The sequence below is a fragment of the Pinus tabuliformis genome, chromosome J (genome assembly GCF_031772625.1).
Source record: "Pinus tabuliformis cultivar Carrire ecotype Pingquan chromosome J, CPIR1, whole genome shotgun sequence".
Lineage (NCBI taxonomy): Eukaryota > Viridiplantae > Streptophyta > Pinopsida > Pinales > Pinaceae > Pinus > Pinus tabuliformis.
Window position 1 is genome coordinate 983,117,172 of NC_142295.1, and position 23,534 is coordinate 983,140,705.

Genomic DNA, 23,534 nt, shown 5'->3' on the forward strand with positions numbered 1-23,534 from the left:
TTAAGCCTGTTACAGACTCAAAAACTCATCATTACTCGTATCACTTATTACAATTCCCCACAGGGTATGGAATCTAGGTACAAGAAAGATGATGAGAAGATAGAGTAGAGTTAAAAAGCTCTGTTGACTGATGATATTTGATGGTACAAGTGTCCTCTAGATCATCCTTGGGCATGGAGTCTTTCATATAATCATCAGGTGCCACTCCAGTGGTCAACATGACCTATTAAAACAAAATAATTCAGCCTCTTGTTGGATGATATAATTGGAGATGAATAAATTCATTCTTCTTCTTCCTTGCTTCAGATTTGGAAAATCGGCCCCTTGGGAATAAGATATTTTTCCTCTTGCAAAGATAATGAATGCTGAAGTATGCCTGCAATCAAACCCAAATTAGATTCTTCACAATAATTCTAGAAATGATCCAACTAGGGAGACACTATTGTCCATTGAAATTGGAGAGACTAGCTAGGGTGGCAATGAGATCCACTGAAACTAGTGTGAGGATCTTGCTTGAAACCCTCGATCTGAAACCCACTTGAGTTTCTCTTCAATGGCAATGAGATATCACGAGATCAAATACTTAGAAATGACTTCTTCCCTCCTTTTATAAGCTTTGGCCGAACCTTCTCCATTCTTCTAGATGTCTCCCCTTTTTTAATTCTTTAATTAATTAAGTCATTCATTTTCTAAGTGACTTTTACCCCTTTTATTTAATAATATTTTTGCCCCTTCTATTAATAATAATAATCCCCCCCTTAATAATAATAGTAATAATAATGATATAAAAAATGTTGGGCCAAACTCAATAATTTCTCCTTCTAGCTAGCCCAGTGAAGACAATTAGGCAAGCAGAAAGATTACCACCGTGCTCAAGGAATCTTCGACATTACAAAAAACCAAGAATGATTAAAATATACCTCAATAAAAAGGAAAAGAAGGGGTGAAGGAGAACAACCAAAGACAAAAGGATGAAAACCAAGTAACCAAGGAGGCAAAGGGAGGATAAGAAGAATACCATGAGGGGGGAGTCGAGATGAAATTAAGAAGAATATCTCGAGGAGAGAGCAAGGATCCAATTTCTACTGACTCTCTAACCGTCATCCCTGTTAAGATTTTTGGCAACTCGTTTCTCTATCTCGATGGATTCCCTAAACTTTCTGTGATGATAATGAGAAATCTTAGTTAGGACACAAGCATCCTCATTACAAATGTGTTGCTTAGTTTTTGTAGAATGCTCAGCATGAGCCGAAGAGCAAGAGTGATTATGCTTGATGTCTGCAACATGCTCCTGAATTCTACACTTTGATGGAAAATTAGCCCCTAAAATTTTACCTGCTTGATTGCATTCCAAGAGATACCTTGCTTGTTTATATTGAGTTTACTATCCATTATCCTTTCTAAGTCATGGATTTATTTCTTTGCCAATCTATGGACATATTTTGATGCTCTAACAGTTGATAGTCTCGTAGCACTGGATTTGGGGAATATGGGAAATGATCATCTTTGGGTTAATGGGAAGAGTTTAGGTAAGAGTTTGGGTTAATGTTGTATATGATTATTGAGGAGCTTGTAGTCGAAATAAATGTGTAAGCAACTACGGAAAACCTACACAACATTGGTGAGTTCCTTAATCCTCTCTTTTGATGTGTATATGTTGATTTCCTACAACGAATAACTGTCTTTGCTCTTTTTGAGAAAATACTACATATATTATACAAAAGCTATGTACAAATAGAGAAGCAATTACCTTATTGCAGCCCCCTACATGTTAGTGTTGTGAAGGAGAGGCCACAATATTCAAATTTCTGATGATTTTATGTAGCCTATATAAAATTTTGGCAATTATTAAGTTAAAATAATTTTATACTACAAAATTTGGATAATCATTTTTAGAAAAATGGAAATTGATGAATCTTTTTTCTGCAAAAAACATGGAAAATTAGCCCACTTGTGAATATTAGCACCTAAAATTTTCCCTGCTTGATTGCATTCCAAAACATACCCTGCTTGTTTATATTGAGTTTACTGTCCAATATCCTTTCTAAGTCATGGATTTGTTTCTTAGCCAATCCATGGACAGTTTTGATTCCTTAGAAGTTGATAGTCTTGTAGCACTGGATTTGCAGAGTATGGGAAAGGGTCATCTTTGGGTTAATGGGAAGAATTTAGGGAAGAGTTTGGGTTAATGTTGTGTGTGATTATTGAGGAGCCTGCAGTTGAAATAAATGTGTAAGAAACTGCGGAAAACCTACACAACATTGGTGAGTTCCTTAATCCTCTCTTTTGATGTGTAAATGTTGATTTTTCTACAACTAATAACCGTTTTTGTTTTTTTAGAAAACACTACATATATTATACAAAAGCTATGTACAAATAGAGAAGCAATTACCTTATTGCAGTCCATCTACATGTGAAAGTTGCGAAGAAAAAGCCACAATATTGAGGGGTTTACGAATTCTTTGTATACCTTTATTTTGTTAACAGATATCATTTGATTTCTTCAACAACTGTTCTTCCCGATGTTGGTCAATCTGTGCATTTCAAGTCATAGGAACCTTCAAATGCGACAATTTGTTCTCAAACCTGTATATTACTTTACTTCCCTTTATTCCAAACAGCTGGTGCAGCAACATGACGCTGTGACAGTCTATAAAGTAGAGTCAGTTGAATGACCAAGTAAAATAAAATTCTGGACTATCTTGTTTATCACTAGAATCTTACAAAGTTTTGAACGGTAGTAGGTATGTAGTTTCTCAACATTCATTCAGAAGGAAATGGGAGTCAGAAAGCATATAGTGAAGTAAGGCTAACAACAAGGGCCTTATGAAATAACAGTGAATTGTTGAAGCAAGATGACTAGTGAAAATTGACATTTCTTCTGTATGTATGTGCAGCATTTGGTGCAGTGAGGATTTAAATTTTTATTTGAGGGTAAGGTTGGAGGTATTTAACTAGTAAATATGGAAACATTTATATATTATAGAATATAATCTATGTCAAAGAAAACTTTAGAGACATAACGTCAATTATTGTCGTGCACACTTTGACTGATCATCACCTTCACCTTTTGCAGTACTGCTATTCAATAGGAAAATACCAAAAAAATAGCATATATGTATACATTCATCCTTGTGGATCTAGAGTTTAGATAGCAATTACTTTGTGTCTATATTCATGGCATGGCTTAGATACTTCCAATGTAAGCCTTGAGAACAACAAAGGGCTTAAGAAGATAGCTAAGAGGACAAACTTTTCCACTTAGTAGGCTGTTGACTGTACGTCTACCTAGACTCCTCTCCTCTTAACCATCCTATACAAATGACAAGTTGTACACCATGGTTTGACTCTTGATGATGAGATACGTTTATATATTTGATGTCATTTTGTATTGGTTGTTTGCTTTCGAGTCCTCGATTAAACAGCTATCCAGGTTCAGTATTCAGTATTGACATTGATGTATCATTTTTTATTTGGCATCCACTACATCATATATGCTGGTGTTTTTTCCTATATTTATGTGCAAATGTGTTTATTTGATGTTGTTGTTGGTTTATATGTTTAAAACATTTTAAAAATGAATTTTATTTATTTATTTTTTAATACTCGCAGCAGTTTTGCCAGCTTTTGTTGATTTTTTTGCTGTTGTTTACAAGAAGATGTATTCTAGACCCTCACTGATTTGTTGTGTGTGCTGGTCTTTTCAAGAATCCTTAGGTTAATGTGCTTTTGGTTTTATAGAGGAGTGTGGTCTTTGTGCTCCCACAGTGTATTAATACCTTTGTACTTAGCCGTCCCATTGACCTATTTATGGTCATTGTTGGACATTAATGAAATTATCTTTTCTTGTCTTGACCTGCGATGTATTTTTCTAGTTGCAATGTCACTTCCTAGGTTTTGTACCATATTGATCTGGTCACAATGCTTATCGATCTATTGTTATCTGCTTGCATTTCATGACTGCCAATGGAAGGTGGGACTGTTTCCCAGTTATGGTTCTTAATCCAAAGTATAACGATGTGACTATCCTCTCTTCCCTCTTTACAAGTAAATTTTAATCATTAAATCTTTGGCTTAGTGATCTTTTGTTGGATAGAAGATGATTTCTGTTTTTGGCTGCTTATGTTAGATCAGATAGATGTTCAGATATTGTTCCTGGATATTATTCTGTATGTAATTTAGGTACTTTATCTCAGTGTGGGTCTCGTTATTTCATTACTTGTAGTATATATTGTCGAATATTTGCACTTTTGTTAGTAATTATCTAACTGGGCACATTGTAGTTTGCTAATAGATAAATATGCATGGATTACAGGGCAAGAAATTCTTATTGGAACTCACAGCAGGAGGATGATGCTTCTTTTGACAGCTAGCTTGCCAGTCATATCAATACAGAATGATCTTCAATTTTTCACATCAAATAACAAGTTTAGTGTACATGCAACAGAGTAAGTGAGAGTCAAACTCATACCTATCGGAAGTGCCATCATTTTTTTTTGTCGCTTTTTACTTTATTCCTTTATTTTTTCCATTGTTAGTGAGATGCATATTTATTGTTCTCTTCTTTTTCAAAAAGAGTATGACTTGTGGGCTGGAATAATATATGGTGAAAGGTAAAGGTTCCAGTAAATATCAAAGTTCCTGTTGTTTGTTGAGCACGTGAAATGACAAGTTATCCAAGAAGAACTGGAACATGAGAAGTCTGATTTTAATAAAGTTGGCTTTGAGCTGGATTTTTTGGATATTGATTTACAGAAGTTGATTTCCTTTCGGCCATTAAGGACATTCTATAATACACAGTGCATGCATGGATGTTTAATTTCTATGCAAGACAATAATTATTCAACTCGATAAACCCCTTGCAAATTCAACTTCAGTAACGTGTAAAATACATCGTATTTTTGCAGAAAACAGTAACTTGACAATACACTTTTGCTTGGTGTATCCAAGGTTGGTAGGAAGAGAAATATTTTATGGTTTTGTTTCCACACAATCTGGCAGGGGTCCTAGGAGGGGTTCCGAAGGGACAACTACTAGACCAAATGGAAACAACAGGACAAGGAGCCACTGTCACCTCAGTCAATGTCCCCTGCTCTTTACGGACTTTCACTGATGGGAAAAGTCCCGGTATGAAGGGAATCACTAGAACGATGAGGTCAATGATTAGATATGGCGTGATTTCCAAAATCCCATTCAAAGGAGAGGCTCACATGATAGTTTGCTTGCTTCAAAAGCAAGAGAAGGGCTCTCCAAGAAAGGCTTATGAGGAGGATACCTAGGCCTAAGAGGAGAGAGATATTCTACAATAGCAACTATCCTAGACCCAAGGGATCCTACAATGGACTAAGTCAACCTAGAAAAGTTTTGAAGATGGAATCTATACAAGGTTTTAACCCTACTAGGGAGACCTAAAGGACACTCCAAGTTAGACCTAGGGTTTAAGGTATGTATCTTCTTTAATGAGCACACAAGGTCAAACACATAGGGAAAATACGGGTTTAAAATTGATGAACTTCCATTGAGCTTTTAAGTGCAATAGACCCTTGATTCTACCACTTCCTAGAAGGAACCTAAACAAATTCGGTCTTATAGCTAGGGCTTGGTATATCTCCCATTCCAACCATGTGATTGGCCTCAAAATTGGAGGGATACTAGGAGACTCACCAAAGCAGTTGCTTGCCAATTTTCTTTGGAAGAAGCTCTCCCTAATGCATTTCACAAAAATCCCTAGGGAGCTTGTAGGGTTAGGGAAAGATGGAGTCAAAATACTCTTGATGAAGGGAAAATTTGATATTTCAAGGAGGCCTAGAGGGACTTCGCTATCCTATCCAAGGCAGCAACTAAGCACCCTCAAGAACTTTATACTTCAAGGACAAAAACAAGGTGTAGTTTCAAGGAATTAAATGCACATTATTCGCCTAGAAAAATTCAGTCCTAGAGGGACTTCGCTATCCTATCCAAGGCAGCAACTAAGCACCCTCAAGAACTTTATACTTCAACGACAAAAACAAGGTGGAGTTTCAAGGAATTAAATGCACATTATTCCCCTAGGAAAATTCATTCTTCAATGCCTTTCAATGAGTAACACATGCAAGATTTCACCAAATTTTCAATGCTCCAAACCAATTTGTATAAATTAGGGCATCTCTAATTTTAACAAAGAAAAATTCCATGCATTAGACATATATTATAACATAAAATAGCATCATAATCCACTTACAAGACATAGAGAATATATCCATCCACCATGAAAATGCCAAAGAAGCTCCAAGAAAGAAGTGCTAATTTATCCAAACATCAAAATGCATTAAGAAACTCCAAATTCTGTCCAAGATTGCAGATTCAAATTTTTTTAGAGAGAAGATATCCAATCCAAATTATGGTGATTTATATGAGCCTCTAAGAATTCAAATTGGTCAAATTGGCCTATTGAGCCCCTAAAAATGACTCTAATGTGCAAAATAACAATCTAACTGGTGACAAGCCCACCAAATAGCTCAAAAGTACTCAACAAGCCTTCCTAATGAGGTTGAAATGATAGACAAATGGTGCAATACGGCCGTTGGAAGGCCTATATAAGTCCTCCATGTGCCAAATCGAAGAGGAGGGCTCTCATGATGATGACCAATGGGGTGGCCCCTTGGTTTCGAAGCAAAACATTGATGGTGCTCCCAAGTGGCTATGGGGCACAATGAATGGTCTCATGGGTCTCCAACTAGATCAACATGTCAATACTCCATCCATAAGGGAAAGAATGACGATACAAGCCCTCCCATGTCTCCCTAGGAAAGAAAAAACACTATATGGGCCCTGGATCAAATGCTAAGTGTCTGGTGTAAGTATGTGGCCGTCTGGGCAATGTGGTCCAAGTTCATCATCATGTTTGCATGAGTGGGGCACGAGCAAGTTAAATGTGGTGCTAAAGGATCCCATGGCATGGCAATCAATGCTATGTTGCGGAGGAGGTCCATGGCTCTCAACGCTCACCCTACAAGTGCCATCATGACCCTCTGGAGGGCTTCGATCCTGTATAGGGAGGCCCAACCCCAAGATGAAGACCCACTTGCAATCCTATATAAGATCCAATGCGTCTCGTCACCTTTCAGTACAATAATTTCATTAGTGCAATTGAGTAAACGGGTTTATAAATCAGGGGCTCAAGTGGACACTTCATAGCGGCATGCCCTTCCAAATGGGCTTTAGAATGTATAGGTATCCCCAGGCTCAAGAAGGAGGTTAATAAAGGACTATAGTAGGTGGTTTCAACATCTAAGGGAGTGACAGGTCCAACGTACATCCGTCAAATAACAGGTGTCATATGATATAATGATGGAATAGAGTGGGGTAGTAGGGGAGAGCTCCAAGCCACATGCCATGGTACAAGGGCAACTATAATAAGGGAATCCCGCACATGGTTGTATAGATGTAGGAGGGAGCAATTGTGGTGCATGAGTTACCTGGACCTTTGTTTTTCCACCCTTCTTCATATGCCTTTTGCCTTTTATTGATTTTTCTTTCTTTAAACCTCTTGGGACTCTAGGTAATGTGAGTATGATATGTATAATATAACAGTGAATACCCCCTAAAGTTTGGGTGGTTCATTGCCCTCTAGTGGTTGGGCCAATATTGGGTTCCTCAATGATGTAGGGGCTTGCATAGGGGCCCTAGGAACCAGGGTGATGGCCATAATGATAAAGGGGTAGAACCAATGTTTTTAAAACCGGAACCGGTGACCGGACCGGTCCACCTAATGAACCGGTTTACCGACCGGAACCGGTCTAACCGGGACTGGTTTGGTCTAAATGAACCGGTTTTAAAAAAATACATTAAATAATTAATTTTTAATGAAACAAAACTATTTTTAAGATGTAAAACCATGATTCCAAGCCAATAGAGACAAAATATGCAAAGTTTGCTCATTTATATACCATGTAAAGGTGAATATATCAAAATGGCACCGAGTGCAATACATATCATCAACAAAATAGCAAAATACATAAGAAATGAGGCTCTAAATGGCCTATAAAGTCTAAAAACAATGTTGTAAGCTATGAGGCCATTGGCCTACTACAAGCCTACAGTGTACACATGATCAATCATCAAGTTCATAACCACTACTAGACACAGGACCATCATCAGGAGCTACAGACATCATCTGGTTTAGAGTCTGAAGATGCCTCAGCCTGATCTGCAACCTCAGTATCAATGCCACCAATGACAATAGAAGTGGACCTAATGGAAGCACGAGTTTGTCGACCTGCATGACTAGTTCCTTCCATTGGTTCTTTGCCTTTCCTTGATGCCGCTACTGATCCTGGTTCTGATGCCACCACATAATCTGCTTCAACCCTTGCTAAAGCCATGTCGATATCAAAATCAATCTCAAACACAGGTTCTTCAGTCTCCTCCACCCATTTTGATGTTGGATCAATATCGTCCAACACAATGGGATCTAGATCAGGAGTTTTGCTCATCATTTGGAGCTCTAATTGCATTTATTGTTTACCCCCAAACCATGAAATCCTGAAAACCATTAAGTCTGCTGAATTTTGAGTGAAATCTAAAATTCTAGTTTCTCCATATGAAATCCAATGAGGTCGAAACCACTCTCAAACATCCTGAGTCATTTCATGGTAATGTTAAAAATTTAAGTAAAAGGATGAAAATAAAAATTAAAGGAAATGTCACTTTTACTTTAAGAATTTAACATTACCATTAATTGCCAACATTGTTAGGGTTGAAACACCCTTAGTTTCCCCCCAAAACCCATAAACCACAATCAGGAATACACTTTTTGCAAGTTTTGGTGGGCATGCCTAAAACCGGCCGGTTTAGGACGGAACCAGCTGGTTTGATACAAACCGGTCGGTTCCGTCCTAAACCGGCCGGTTTAGGACGGAACCAGCTGGTTTGATACAAACCGGTCGGTTCCGTCCTAAACCGGCCGGTTTAGGACGGAACCAGCTGGTTTGATACAAACCGGTCGGTTCCGTCCTAAACCGGTCGGTTTTTCACCGGTTAGGGCAAAAAATGGGCGAAAGGGCCTTTCCAACCGGGTTTTTTGGCCGGTTTAGACCGGCGGCCTTGCTAACCGGCCGGTTAGACCGGTAACCGGTTTTTTAAAATGGTTTTGAAAACTATGGGTAGAACTCATGTCTGGATTTTGCACACGTGCTAAATTTGTATGTCCCGACCATCTTTTGCATATGGCACATTTCCTATTGTAAGTGGCCAAATTGTGCTTTTAACTTTCTTTTTAGCTGCAACAATTTTTGGGGCATCTTTCTAGGCCCGACCCAAAGTGTGGACAAGGGGAGGGGGAAGGATAACTTCTTGTGGACCCGATGGAAAAATGTGGACTCGGATGGGAAAAGTGTGAAAGGGGGTTATAATGAGTGGATGGGAGTAATGTATATGATGTCGGGAAGCTGGACAACACAACCAAAATTGGGGTTTCCCATGTAGAGCCACCCCTAAAGCTAGTAGCCAATAAAGGTGATCCCACGGGACTAGGATACAAGACTAACCACCAAGTTGGACAAGGGGATAAGAGTACAGGCCAAGCCCATTCTTTCCGCTAAATTCCCCCCACTAATCTATTGATTTTGGGGTAGCGTCGGATGTGATCTAAGCCTCAAATTTTGCAGGGAGGCTTGGGCACATGTATTCCAAAGAACCCAAAAAGCATTTTGGGAAATTCCACATAGAGACAATTTTATTAAAATAATTAATATTTTTTTAATGAGACCCTAAGTGTAAACTTAGGAAATTAAAAATATTAATGGGTATTAATCTAATTGTGGGTGTAACTTCTAAAAGAAGACAAGGATCAAGCTAAAATGATCTTAGCCGTTGATTAGATTTTAATCTGGGCCGTTGAATGTCAACAAGAAGATTATTTAAGGAAGCTTGAGGGTCATTTGGAAAACACATCGAGAGATCAAGAGATCAAATTTCTGAAGTGAGAAGTTCTCAAGAGGAAATTTTGATCAAGTAGATTTCTTGTAGTTGAGGAGCAGGGATAATTGGGTTGGAGTATCTTCTCCAGAGCCTAGGATACACAATAGAGAGACACCATAGGGGTTGACACTGATCCAAAAGGTCCCACGTAGTGCTTGACGCTGAGCTAAAAGGGCTCACGCACAGGCAGCTCAGTCACCCACGTCGAAGTCTGAGTTTTGTAGAGGAGTTGGCATTTCTGAGCTGGGATGGTTGGAAACTACTCCAGAAGGCAAAACGTTTTCTAGTTGCACTGATGCAGAGCCTTAAAGAACTCCATGTAGGCCCACGCAGTTACTGCATAGGAGAAGCGTAGTTGTAGCCGGGGATAATTGATTCAATTGCTGAAACAACTGGGATTTGCCGGGTAGAGTGAGGTAATCTCACAATTCTTCTCTGCCAGTTGTATTTCTCTGTAACTGGATTGCTGAGAGGGCATCTAGAGTTGTATTCAGAAACTACTGCATAATAATATAAAACTCTTAGAGCTGCTGCATCGGTTTTCCCGCATTGGGTTTTTCCGGGGACATTTGTTCAAAAATAACGATGTCATTTGTGTTGTGTTTTCTTTCTTGCTCAATCTCTTGTTTCCGCATATCAATTAATTAAGTGAAGGCTGCAGTGTATGTATTTCAATATATGTCATAGGAAACTGCAAATAACTTGTTTATCTAACAAGTAGGAGAAATATCATCAGTTGCTGTAGTAGGTATTCCGGTTTAGGAATTTTCACATGGTATCAAAGCTGCAGTTGGAACAAGAAGAGCAGTGCCAGAGAACATAGAGCTGAGCAAAAGAGGGAGATCAAAAAGCTGCAGGAGGCAGTAGTTTGAAACCCTAGAGGGTTTGCGTAGTTCTTAGTCGAAGGGCTGAAATTTTGACGCAGTCTCTCTGCGAGTGAGTCGACGGAGAGGACTCCCAGTTCGAATTTTTTGCCGGGGTAGAAAGAGCAGCGCTGAAGCCTCAACGTAAGGAGATTTGGTGGGACAATTTTTTTGTAGGCAGTTTGCTGGGAAGAAAATCGTCAGAAGAAAGAGGAGAAGCATGGTTGAGGGAATTTCTTCCTCAGAGAATTCCTAGCCAAGGAATTTTAATTCTCTAGAGCTGAGCAACAGTAAGGGACAACAATTTTACTAGCTCCAGCAGGGAGTGTGTAAGCTAGCCCAGTAGCAGCACAGAGGAGAGAGGAGGTCATTCAACATTTGTGGCAAAAATGGCAACCAATGGCTTGAGGGATCAGGACAAGTGGAAGGAGCATCCAACTATGCATCTGGAAGGCTAGAATGTCATTCCTTCTAGATGAGCATGCCCCCAAGACATATGTCGACAGCATGGTGGTTGTCCCTGCAGATGCAGATCCATTGAATAAGTACAGATCAGAAATGGCGAAGGCCAAGAGGATGATCCTTGATGGAGGAAAGGATCACATTGTGTGTCATGTCGCTAGCAGAGGGACTGCTAAGGAGATGTGGGATGCCTTGGCTACGTTATATCAGGGATATTCCGAGCAGCGAAAGATGTACTTGGAGCAGAAGCTGAGATTTGCTTAGATGCAGAAGGGGGAGCGTGTGGATCCATTCCTCACGAAGTTCAAGGAGACCCGTGATGAATTGTCTGCTACAGGGCATACACCTCAAGAATTAGAGTTGGTTAGACTGGCCTTTAATTCTGTCTCAGATTAGTGGCAAGTCTTTGTCCAGAGTATCCTGGGCAGAGCAACATTGCCAAATTGGGATGAGATGTGGGCAACTTTAAAACAAGAGGAGCTGAGGAGAGACTTAACCAAGGTTAAACTTGATGGAAGCAATAGCAGTGGGTCGAAGCCCAAGGAGGAGGAGGATAATGCAGCCCTTGCATCGAAGGGGCAGCAGGAGCAGCGGAAATGTAAGAAGGATGTCTCGAAGATCAAGTGTTTCAGGTGTGTTGAGATGGGTCACTACGTTACTCAGTGTTGTCTCAGGAAGAAGGACACAGATGAGAAGCACGATCAGAACGCTGTGCCTGCGAATATCGAAGAGGAGGAGTTTTCCATGACAGCTGAGATACCTCCAGGAGGGAGGTGGGATAATTTGGATCTGTAGTTCAAAAGATCTACAGAGGGGTAGGATCCTTGAGGAGTCCACCTCATGGATCAATACCCTGCTACGGGAGCCCATTTTTGTGGTAGCAGGATGGACCAGTGTCAGATGGTGCCGAGGAGTGTTAGGGAGACAGTTGTGGCTAGGAGCGCCAGAGACTGAACAATGTAGAGCAGAGTTGGAAGCAGTGTAGATGGCACAGAGCAGAGGTCAACAACAACGCAGTAGATTCAGAGGGTCAGTGCAGAGACTAGCAGTAGTTAGGCTCCAACATTCACGTGGTATCATACTGAACACAGTTAGTTCAGTAATTTTGGATGTTTTTCTGTTGCTGATGGAGCAACAACAACAGTTTGCAGTACAGTAGCAGTTGGCAGTGGCAATGCTAGCCGCAACACAGATGCAACACTTGAGAGGGAGCTGTAGTACGGATGCAGTGTTGGCAGTGGCAGTGTCAACAACAGTACAGTTGCAACAGCAACGCAGTAGTTGGTGGATAGCGTGTCAGAGATCAACAGTGCAGAGGACGATGCTTCAGAGCCAGAGCAGTATGCAACAACATATATTGCTAGACCACATTGCTCGCTAAGAGGGAGTGTTAATTTTGGGTAGCATCGGATGTGCTCTAAGCCTCAAATTTTGCAGGAGGCTTGGGCACATGTATTCCAAAGAACCCAGAAAGCGTTTTGGGAAATTCCACCCAGAGACAATTTTAGTAAAATAATTAATATTTTTTAATGAGATCTTAAGTCTAAACTTAGGAAATTAAAAATATTAATGGGTATTAATCTAATTGTGTATGTAACTTCTAGAAGAAGACGAGGATAAAGCTAAAATGATCTTAGCATAAAGCTAAAATGATCTTAGCCATTGATTAGATTTTAATCTGGGCCATTGAATGTCAACGAGAGGATTATTTAAGGAAGCTTGAGGGTCATTTGGAAAACACACCGAGAGATCAAGAGATCGAATTTCTAAAGTGAGAAGCTCTCAAGACAAAATTCTGATTGAGTAGATTCCTTGCAATTGAGTGGCATGGATAGTTGGGTTGGAGTATCTTCTCCAGAGCCCAGGATACGCAACAGATAGAGGAAGAGAGACACTAGAGGGGTTGATGCTGAGCTAGAAGGGCCGACGCAGAGCTTGACGCTGAGCCAAAAGGGCTCACGCAGAGGCAACTCAGTCACCCACGCAAAAGTCCGAGTTTTGTAGAGGAGCTGACATTTCTAAGCCAGGAGGGCTGGAAATTGCTCCAGAAGGTGATGAGCCCCAATTTTTGGTAACAATTTGGGCTCATTTGGCCTACTTACCTTGCTCAACCCTTCATCTTTTATCACTTATGAATTCATTTCTTAGTATATTCGTGTTATTTGTAGGAAGAAGGGCAGGCATTATATCTATGTGGCTAATACATGATGATTTCAGGTTTTTTGGCATTAAAGGGAGCAAAGACCACGCAGAAGGAGACAAGGAGACAGCAAAGGTGGCATTGCAGGTTTATAGGGAGGTTGTCTACAGCCTTAAATGACCTCCCTCGTGATCTCCACCCTAACTCCGAGCTCCAACAGCTTTCCCCACCGAGCTCAAAGGCAGCCAACGGATTCTACAGGAACAATAGTTTACAGCAGTTTACTTTTAGTTGGACAGCCGAGCTCCACTAATTGAGGAAGCCAGCTTGATCCTCATCATGTATAAATATTAGTATAAATATTAAGGCCGTGGCCTTTGATAGGAGCTTTTTGAACTTTTGAACTACTGTTGCAATTTCTAAGCACGAGCTACAGCTCGGTTTTTGCTTTTTGTAAGCCAGTTTTGGCATGATGTTAGACTCATGATTATTCAATAAAGGCAGGCAGCTTTGGATTCAATTCTGAGTTTTTAAGGGAGCTATAGCTCTCAGGTTAGGGCCCAACCTGAGAGCAATAGACCTCCTTTTCCTTGTATTGTTACTTGTCTTTCCTTTCAACACTTTATTCCTCTGTTTTGACATGCATTTAGAAATTACAGTCTGCTGATTTGATTTCTTTTATGTGATTGAGTAGGATTAGTTTACAGTTCAAGTGCTTTTAGTTGCTTAGATTAGAGTAGGAGGATCAACATTCATTAGAGCTCCAAGAAAAGGTTGATAGTGCACTCACTGCCATCTCTGTTTAGAGATTGGGGGTGTAGACCGTACCAACCACCAAAAAACGCAGTCTTATACTCTCATTCAAGCTGCAACACAGTCATTTCAATTGTAGATCCATCCATGCATTCTGATCTTGAGCAGTACTTCTTCATTCCAACTCCATGCACGATTCTTCTCTGAAGTTTACATTGCTGTTCGTTGATTGAATAACACAGTTAGGATAGGTTGATGAATTCTCGGTTTTGTGCAGATTTGTTTCCTTTACACTGCGTTGCATCACTCTGTTATCTTCTTCTTCTTCTCAACCGCGCCTAAAGCCACCTACCCAACCTCTGTTCAGCTCGTTTGCCTTCCAACACTTCTACTGTTCACGTAGCTCCATCTTTTTGGACTTTTCATTGCTTCCACCCTTCTATCCACCAACCAACTGTACCCACTCTTTCCTCATCTCATATCTCTGTCCCTGAGCCATCATAAGCTCCCTTTCCATCCTACCTACCTACTCATACAACTCCTCCACTCCTCCATCACCCAAAACTCCAACCACAGAACATCCTGTAGAAGTTAGCAGACTTCCTGTAGAAATCCCGAGTTTCCTGTAGGATCCCCTGCAGACATCCTGTAGAAGCCTGCAAACTCGGTTGCCGAGCACCTGAACGTTGTGGACTTCTGTGGAACGACGTTAGGGATCCCCTGGAACCTCTCCTAGCCCTCCTGACCTTTCCCAAGCTTTCTTTCCCTTCGAACTACCCCTGCACAGTCAAACCCTAATAAGAAACAAAATCATAATAACTCCAACCACTTAAGCAAAAATACAAAAACAATGTTCTTTTCAGTAGAAGTAGCTTAAATTCATGCATCTCATATCACTAGAAGTAATGGCATCATTTCTAGAAGTTTGCACTCCCACCATTGCATCATAGAGATTAGACTAGTCAGATTAGGGTTTACTAGGGTTTCCCTGTTTTGTTGGCTTTCAGTTCATTATTGCAAAGTAGGTTAATTTCCTTTGAGATAGCCTTCGTCCATCATTTAGAAAGCTTCTTCTGAGAGCATATAGAAGTTGGCTTGAGCCCTAGCGGACTTGTGCCAGCTGACCAAGTGACAGCTGCGACAAGAGCTAGTACTTGTGCATACAGCACCGTCGCTTCCAAGTTTGTTACGAACTACCGGGTTGATAAAATTAGAGATAGGAAGCTCCAGGAGTTGTAGCATTATTGCTACAATACTGGAGCCCACCATCTTTTTGGCGCCGTTGCCGGGGAAGCGTCAGAGTATTAGTAATTGTTGCTTTTCTTCTATTTTCTTACTCTTGCCTTCTGCCAAGTAGTTTATTTCATTTCCATTCTGCAAAAGTAGCATAGACATTTCCTGCTTTCATAGATTAGCATTTCCTGCTTTCATAGATTAGTATTTCCTGCTTTCATAGATTAGCATTTCAATTCTGCAATTTCATTCCTGCAAGCGTAGATTAGCCTTTCAATTCTGCAAGCGTAGACTAGCATTTCCATTCCTGCAATTTCATTTGAGCAAAGTAGATTAGTTCTTTCCTGCTTTCAATTTAATTCTGCATCTTTATTTCAGTAAGATAGTTAGTTGTAGATCAATCTGTTTCAGTTTTGCAGGTACCAAAGAAAAAAGACAAAAGCAATCAAAAAAGTCTTTCCATTTCATGCCTCGTAGGAATCGAGATAAAACAGGCAAATTCTTACCCAACACCCCCACCACATCACTGAGTCACCCTTCTCTCTTCTTCGGTGACAGTGATCCAGAAGAACCTATAGGTGAACCTCCTGAGATATACGAAGATCCTATAGCAGAAGAAGAATTAGAGACCATCCCATCTGAAGCTATGGCTGACAATAGAAGAGAAGATGAGAGAATAGAAGGTGCCTTCCCCATCCGAGAGACCAATGGAGAGATGAAAATGAAGAACATTAGCCCCTCCGCTTTACCTCACTTCCATGGACTGACTACTGAAGATCATGATACCTTCCTGTTTGAGTTTGCTGTCCTTTGTAGAACCTATGACTATACTGAAGATGAGCAGAAGCTGAAACTCTTCCCTTCAACTCTTAAGGATGCAGCATTACGCTGGTTCATGGGCTTACCTGGGAATAGTATCACTACTTGGGCTCAGATGCAGCAAGCTTTCAATACCAAGTACCGGGACTACTGTAGGTCCAAGGAAACCAAGGGAGAAATCTTTCGGATGACCATGGGAAATGATGAGTCCTTAGAGGATTATGAGGAGAGGTTCCAACTTAGCTATAAGCGGGCCAGGTGCACACTTGACCCTGAATCCCTCAAGTTGGTCCTGCTCCGAGGAGTCCCTGAAGACCTCTTAGACACCCTTCACATGTTAGCTGGGGGGGACATTTACCAACTGCCTTATGAGGACATCAAGACTGTGTTTAGAAACCACTCCAGGGCAGCTCGGAACGAGGTAGAGGAAACCTCCTCTCAACTGGTGTCCCTTTCTCCAAACATGAGTTTGCAAATCAATTGGAAGATCTTAAGAGTGAGGTGAGACAGACCATTGCCATGCAGCTGGACACATTCAGGATCCAGCAAAAGAAGGAAGAAGCTGAGAGAGCCTTGGCTATCTTCTGCCCTAGATGTACCAGGAGACACCCTAAGAACGAATGTCCATTGCATTCGGTTGAAGTGTGTTTCGTTTGTGAGGAGGACCATCCCACAAACCAATGTCCAACCTTACCTGGATTTAAAGCCATGTACCAAGGGACAGAAGCTCCCACTGAACCTCTCTATTACCTCAACCAAAGGAGGCCACAAGGACCTAGACCTTACCAGCAGGGGATGCAAGGGGCACCTCAAGCTTATTACAGCCCCAACCAATCGACTCCTATGCCTTCCTGGGGTCCCCCTGCTCATCCTTCCTGGTCTATGCCTCCTCCATGGTCTTACCCACCTCAGTACCCTACTCAACCCACTACTCATTCATATCACTCACATGCCCAGCCACAGCCTCAGTGGAATGCACCTCAGTCGGGGTGGAGGCCCCAGTACAACACTCCTCCTGCCATTTTGCCTCCACCACCAGTTCAACCTCAACCCTTACCTCCTGCTCCTCCAAGGCAACCTCAAATACCTGCTCAACCGAACCCGAACCCCAACAATAGACAGGCCCAGCAGGTATACACTGGGGAAACATCATGCCCTACTTATGCTGTGGAGATCCAGGAGATCAATCTTCGATCTGGAAAGACTCTTCCAGATCGCCAACCTCCTCCCCCAGAGGATGAGGAAGATAAACAGGAAAGTGAACCAAAGGCTATTCCACCCTTTCCTGAGAGACTAACAACCACCACACAACCCAACCCAGAGGAGGATGAGCTTCTGGGTGAGCTCAAGCAGTTGTGTGTGAAAATACCACTTCTCCAAGCCATCAAGGATGTGCCAATATACAACAAACTGGTTAAGGAAAAGTGTTTTAAACACCCAGGCAGGCGAAAGAGAGATGCTTCAACCATCAATGTCTTAGGACAACTGTCTGACCTTATGTTAGGACAAGTCATCTGCCCAAAGTATCTAGATCCTGGGAGTCCTGTAGTAGATGTCCACATCAATGGCATCATCATACCTCACACTTTGATTGATTTGGGGCTGCCATTAATGTGATGACCAGGGATACCATGCTCAAACTCAATCTTCAGGGTTCCTTGAGGAAGACCTCGACAGTTCTGCAACTAGCAGATCGCTCCACTGTGACTCCCGAAGGGATTGTGGAGGATGTCTTGGTCTCTGTCGACTCTTGGGAATACCCTGCAGATTTCTTGGTTCTGCAACCCAAGGCAAAGCTTACTGGATATCCTCTTATTTTGGGAAGGCCTTGGTTAGCCACTGCAGATGCTTACATAAGTTGTCGTGCAGGAAACATGACCATCAAAAATGGTCCTATGTCCAAGCAGCTAGTCCTATACCCTCCTGCCCAACCTTCCTTAGAGCATGACTTACCACTTTGGTTGGAGGAAGGAGAAGAGGATGAAGTGTACTCAGCACCTTTGTGCACCCTAGATACCACTAGAAGAGACCCCCCAACCGAGGATGACTTGATTGAGACCTTGATCCAGAATCCACCTTCCAGTGCACTATCCTTAGAGAAATTGGTGGAGGATGCCCAAGCCAGCACCTTAGTGGATCTTTGTACAACCAACCCTGTCACTCCCAGAGTCAAGAATGTGGAGTTCGGCCCTGAGAGAACGTTAAAGATCAGCTCCTCCCTATCTCCTTCCCAGGAAAAGGAGCTGTGTAGCCTGTTGGCCAGTCACCTAGATGCTTTTGCTTGGAGCTATAAGGAGATGAAAGGAGTCCATCCCTCGGTCTGTACCCATCACATATACATCAAAGAGGGTTGTAAACCGGTTAGGCAACCTCAGAGGAGAATGAATCCAGCCCTTAAGGACATTGTCAAGGAAGAATTGCAAAAACTGTTGGATGCCGGATTCATTTACCCCATCTCAGATAGTGAATGGGTGTCCCCTCTGGTGTTGGTTCCCAAGAAGAATGGGAAATGGAGAATCTGTGTGGACTACCGAGAACTGAACAAAGCTACCAAGAAAGACCATTTCCCTCTACCTTTCATAGATCAAGTGTTGGATGGACTGGCAGGAAAGAAGTTCTTCTCTTTCCTGGATGGGTTTAGGGGGTACAACCAGATTCAAATCAGCCCGGAAGACCAAGATAAGACCACCTTCACTTGTCCTTGGGGTACCTTTGCCTACCGAGTTCTTCCCTTTGGGCTATGCAATGCTCCTGCTACCTTCCAGAGAGCTGTCTTGAGCATCTTCTCGGAGCTGGTCCATGATGCAGTGGAAATCTATATGGATGACTTCACTCCTTATGGGGCCAATTTCCAGGAAGCATTGTCCAATCTGGGAAAAGTCCTAACCAAATGCATTGAGATGAACCTGTCCCTTAGTCCTGAAAAATGTGAATTCCTGATGACTGAAGGGACCGTGCTAGGCCATACCATTTCTTGCCAAGGGTTACAGGTGGATCCTAACAAAATTGCTCTCATCAAGAAGGTTCCACCTCCTCAAAAGGTAAGGGATGTTCGGAGTTTCTTAGGATTAGCAGGGTATTACAGGAGATTCATTAAGGACTTCAGCAAGCTAGCCTCGCCATTGTTTGGCCTGTTGGCAAAAGATGTGGAGTTTAAATGGACTGACGATTGTCAGAGGGCTTTGAATGAATTAAAGGACAAGTTGGTGTCAGCCCCAATCTTGAGAGGTCCAAACTGGGCCCTACCTTTCCACATCCACACTGATGCCTCGAACAAAGCCATAGGTGCAGCTTTAGGACAAGTTGAACAAAAACTTCCATATGCCATTTACTTTGTTAGTAAAAACTTGTCCAAAGCTGAGCTGAATTACACTGTAACTGAGAAAGAGTTTTTGGCTGTGGTCCATGCACTGAACAAGTTCCGACATTATATCACTGGCTATCAAACATTTGTACATACTGACCATGCTGCAATTAGATATTTAATGAATAAACCAGATGTGAATGCTCGTATTATTAGATGGTTACTTTTGTTGCAGCAGTTTGATTTGACCATTGTTGACAAACCAGGTAAAGAAAATGTTGTTGCTGACTTTTTATCTAGATTGGATTTGTCTGCAGATGAGGATGGAACAGTGGATGACCAGATGCCCGATGAACATCTGTTTGCTATCTCAGCACTCTCTCCATGGTTTGCTGATATAGCAAACTACCTTGTTTCAGCACAGTTCCCTCCGCACCTATCTTCAAGAGAGAAGAGCAGAATCATCAGAAAAAGTGCCTCATTTACTTGGATCGGGGGCAATCTGTTCAAGCTTGGCCCTGATCAGATCTTAAGGCGTTGTGTAAGGGAGGAGGAAGTCTTTGATATCCTCCTCACCTGTCATGATGGGCCTTGTGGAGGACATTTTGCAGCAAAGAGGACTGCCTTCAAAATCCTGCAGGCAGGCTACTATTGGCCCACACTTCATCAAGATGTCAGAAGATATATCAGCCAATGTGACCAATGCCAAAGAATGGGGAAACCGACTCAAAGGGATGAGATGCCTCTCCAACCTCAAGTGACTCTTGAGCCATTTGAGAAGTGGGGTATGGACTTTGTGGGTCCAATCAACCCTCCTTCGAGGCAAAGGTCTTACATCATTGTGTGTACTGACTACCTGACAAAGTGGGCAGAGACTAAAGCAATCAAAGCAGCAACAGAAGAAAAGGTGGCCGAGTTCTTAAGAGAAAACATCTTCTACAAGTTTGGCTACCCAAGAGAGCTAGTCACCGATCAAGGGAGCCAGTTCACATCCAACCTAGTTGAAGACTTACTAGCTCACCACAAGATCAAGCATAGGACTTCCACCCCCTATCACCCTCAAGCAAATGGGCAGGTGGAAGTCACCAATAGAGCATTAGAAGGGATCTTGACTAAGGTGGTGAGCAGCAGCAGAAAGGACTGGGCAGATCGCCTGGTTGAGGCCACATGGGCTTACAACACAACCTGGAAGACCACCACCGGCTTCACACCTTATGAGCTGGTCTATGGGAAGAAAGCTTTGCTGTCCATTGAGTTCGAGTACAACACTTTGAGGATGGCAGCTCAGCTAGATCTAGATCTCAGCCATGCACAACAAGAAAGGTTATTGCAGCTGAATGGACTGGACGAGCACCGAATGCAGGCCCTCCTTCACTCGGAAGTGGTTCAACTTCAGAGAAAGGTGTGGCATGACCAACATCTCCATGACAAGCAATTTCAGCCGGGAGATTGGGCCTTGTTGTATGACTCCAGATACAAAGATTTCAAGGGGAAGCTGAGAACCAGATGGCTAGGACCATATGCAGTGGAAAAATGTCATGACAATGGATCTGTTCTTATTCGGACCATTGATGAGGAAGCCATCCCCATGCTTGTCAATGGGCATCGATTGAAGATCTACAGGAAGCCTCTCTCAAGACAAGAGTTCATCAAAACTATGGAGAAATCAGTGTTGGTCATAGAGAAGGGTTCTGCCTCTCCTTTGGGCATACCCTGAAAGATCTAAAAAAAAAAATAAAGAAAAAAAAATAAAGATCCTTGGGTGAAAACCTTTCTGAGGCGCCCAAGGCAGGTGGTAGGGGTGAAAACCTCATTGAGGCGCCCCTATTGTCTTTCAAAAAAAAAAAAAAAGAGATTTGAAAAAAGATCCTTGAGTGAAAACCTCTCTGAGGCGCTTAAGGCAGATGGCAAGGGTGAAAACCTCATTGAGGCGCCCCTGTTATCTTTCAAAAAAAAAAAGAAAAAAAAAATAAGAAAAAAAACAAGGTCAGCAAATTCATAATGTAAAGTTGCATGCAGGTTGCAGGTGTACTATGGAGGAGAGGAAGCCTCTCAACTCAAAGCTAAGGATCCTTATCATGCTGTCAGGAGACCTCACCAGCACCTCCTCCAAGAATACTCATTTTCTCCAAGGTATGTGCAATTTTATCACGGCTTGAGTCTTCTACAGGAAGACGCAGATTTTCTACAGGAAGATGCAGATTTTCTACAGGAAGGTGCAGACTCTCTACAGGAAACGCAACCTTTCTACAGGAAGCTCTGTATTTCTACAGGAAACTTCCTGTAGAAGTTCAGGACGGCCCAGAATCCATTTTATGAGGAGATCTAACGACTAAGGATCGGTTTGGACGCATGCAAGCTATTGTTATCTCCCTTGCACATTGTTGTCACCTCGTCCTACCATCCTTGTCGACATGCAACGAAGTTACCTGCACCAGCAAAGCAGATCGATGAGTTATCAAGAAAAAGCAATTTTTTAAATAAAAAAACGCTGAGATCTCATACCATATCCATCCCAGTCATCCAGAAGCCCTGGGAGCGTGATCGGGAGGCCAGATCCTTCGTCGTGCAGCATGCACCCAAGGAGGAAGAACTGTTACAAGACATCCCGGGAGTCCTGTAACAGTTAAGCCCGCTAGAGTGTATACTATTCACAGCGCTGGCCATATGCAATGAAACGCGGACGCATGCAGCCAAGCATCAACTCCATCGTCGGCAGCCTGTAAACGTGAACCTCCGGGCCTGTGCAAATTCACCAGCAGCAGATAGATCCATTCATCATCGTCCAAAACCCGAAAAATCGTGTTGCAGCCGCGCAGGTAAGTGTCTCGACCCTTTCTTCCGTCAGATTGCATGAATTTTACTTTGAATTGCTTGCAAAGTGTGAAGTGAATGGGTTGAGCGGCTGTATGGCCAGTTGACTGGCCACGTCGACCGGTTAATGGTCCAGTCAGATGTTTGGGTGGCGGCCGTGACAAAAGGAATGGGCAGCACACACGTGAGAACAATCCCCGTCGGGAAAAACGGATTTAGCAGAAGAAACGGCGGTGGATCTGCTGGAGGGATGATGCGGTAGTAAGTGAACTCGCAGACAAATGATGGAACGACGTCATCCAACGGTTCGGCGGGACAGCTCACCCCCGCGCCACGGATTCCGCCGATTCAAATCTAATCGGCTAGATTGCCCGCATGCATTTATCATTCACCGTTTGAAGCTCGAGTGAACATTCGGATCCCTCTGCAGTTCGAAACTCCGAGCCTTTGGCTATCAGAACGGCTGTGAAGCAACACCGAGAGCGCAGACCAACTGCAGTCTTCCCCAGGAATCACGCGCTGCTCCTACAGGAAAGCTGTTTCTACAGGAAGGCGGGTTCCTCACGTAAAAAGGTGGCAGATAAAAAGGTAACCCTGAACTCTCCATGCAATTGGTTTTTAAAGGTGGCAGAATCGTCGTCTACAGTCTGGTCGTAGAAAGTTGTTGCAAGTGTTGTCTGCTGTGCATAGACTGTCGTTCTACAGGATGTCAGTGTAATTAAACTGTGTTAAGGTCCTCAGGGATAAGTTTTGTGGATTATTTGCACGACGGAAGCGTAATTCTACGCTCTGTCCCAATAAGCTAAACTTCTTCCGCATTCGCCACCTCTAGCAACAGTTTTTATCATGCCGGGTGGGTTTATTAGACGGGAACCCACTGATTCATCAAAGTTAAGAGAAAACCAGGAGGTGGTGGAGCTCTTCACACGGGTGCAATGGATATCCTTTTGTGACAAGTTGCAGGGTTATGACGACGAAGTGGCAGAAGAATTTTTACAAGCTTTGAGGCCGAAATCCAAAACACTGGCCACCGTGAACTTCAGGGGCCTAAGCCTCAAGCTCACCCCGCAATATATCAGTCGAATTACTGAACTTCCAATGGGTTTGCCATGGGAAAAGGAAGAAAGGAAGTTGAGCCAGCAGGCAAAGAAAGAATTCTTTCCACCTGAGGAGGAATTCTCGGAGG

The 23,534-nt window shown here is 42.4% G+C and overlaps 1 protein-coding gene across 1 annotated transcript in view; it reads left to right on the plus strand.

Moving 5' to 3' along the window:
- The window catches only part of APX6 (ascorbate peroxidase 6), a 320,621-nt gene that overhangs the window by 37,358 nt on the left and 259,729 nt on the right, over positions 1-23,534 (plus strand). Inside the window, exon 2 of the mRNA XM_089378865.1 lies at positions 4,316-4,448. Within this exon, the coding sequence (XP_089234991.1) occupies positions 4,351-4,448 (98 nt within the window). The 5' untranslated portion in view covers positions 4,316-4,350. The remainder of the gene's footprint in view (positions 1-4,315; positions 4,449-23,534) is intronic.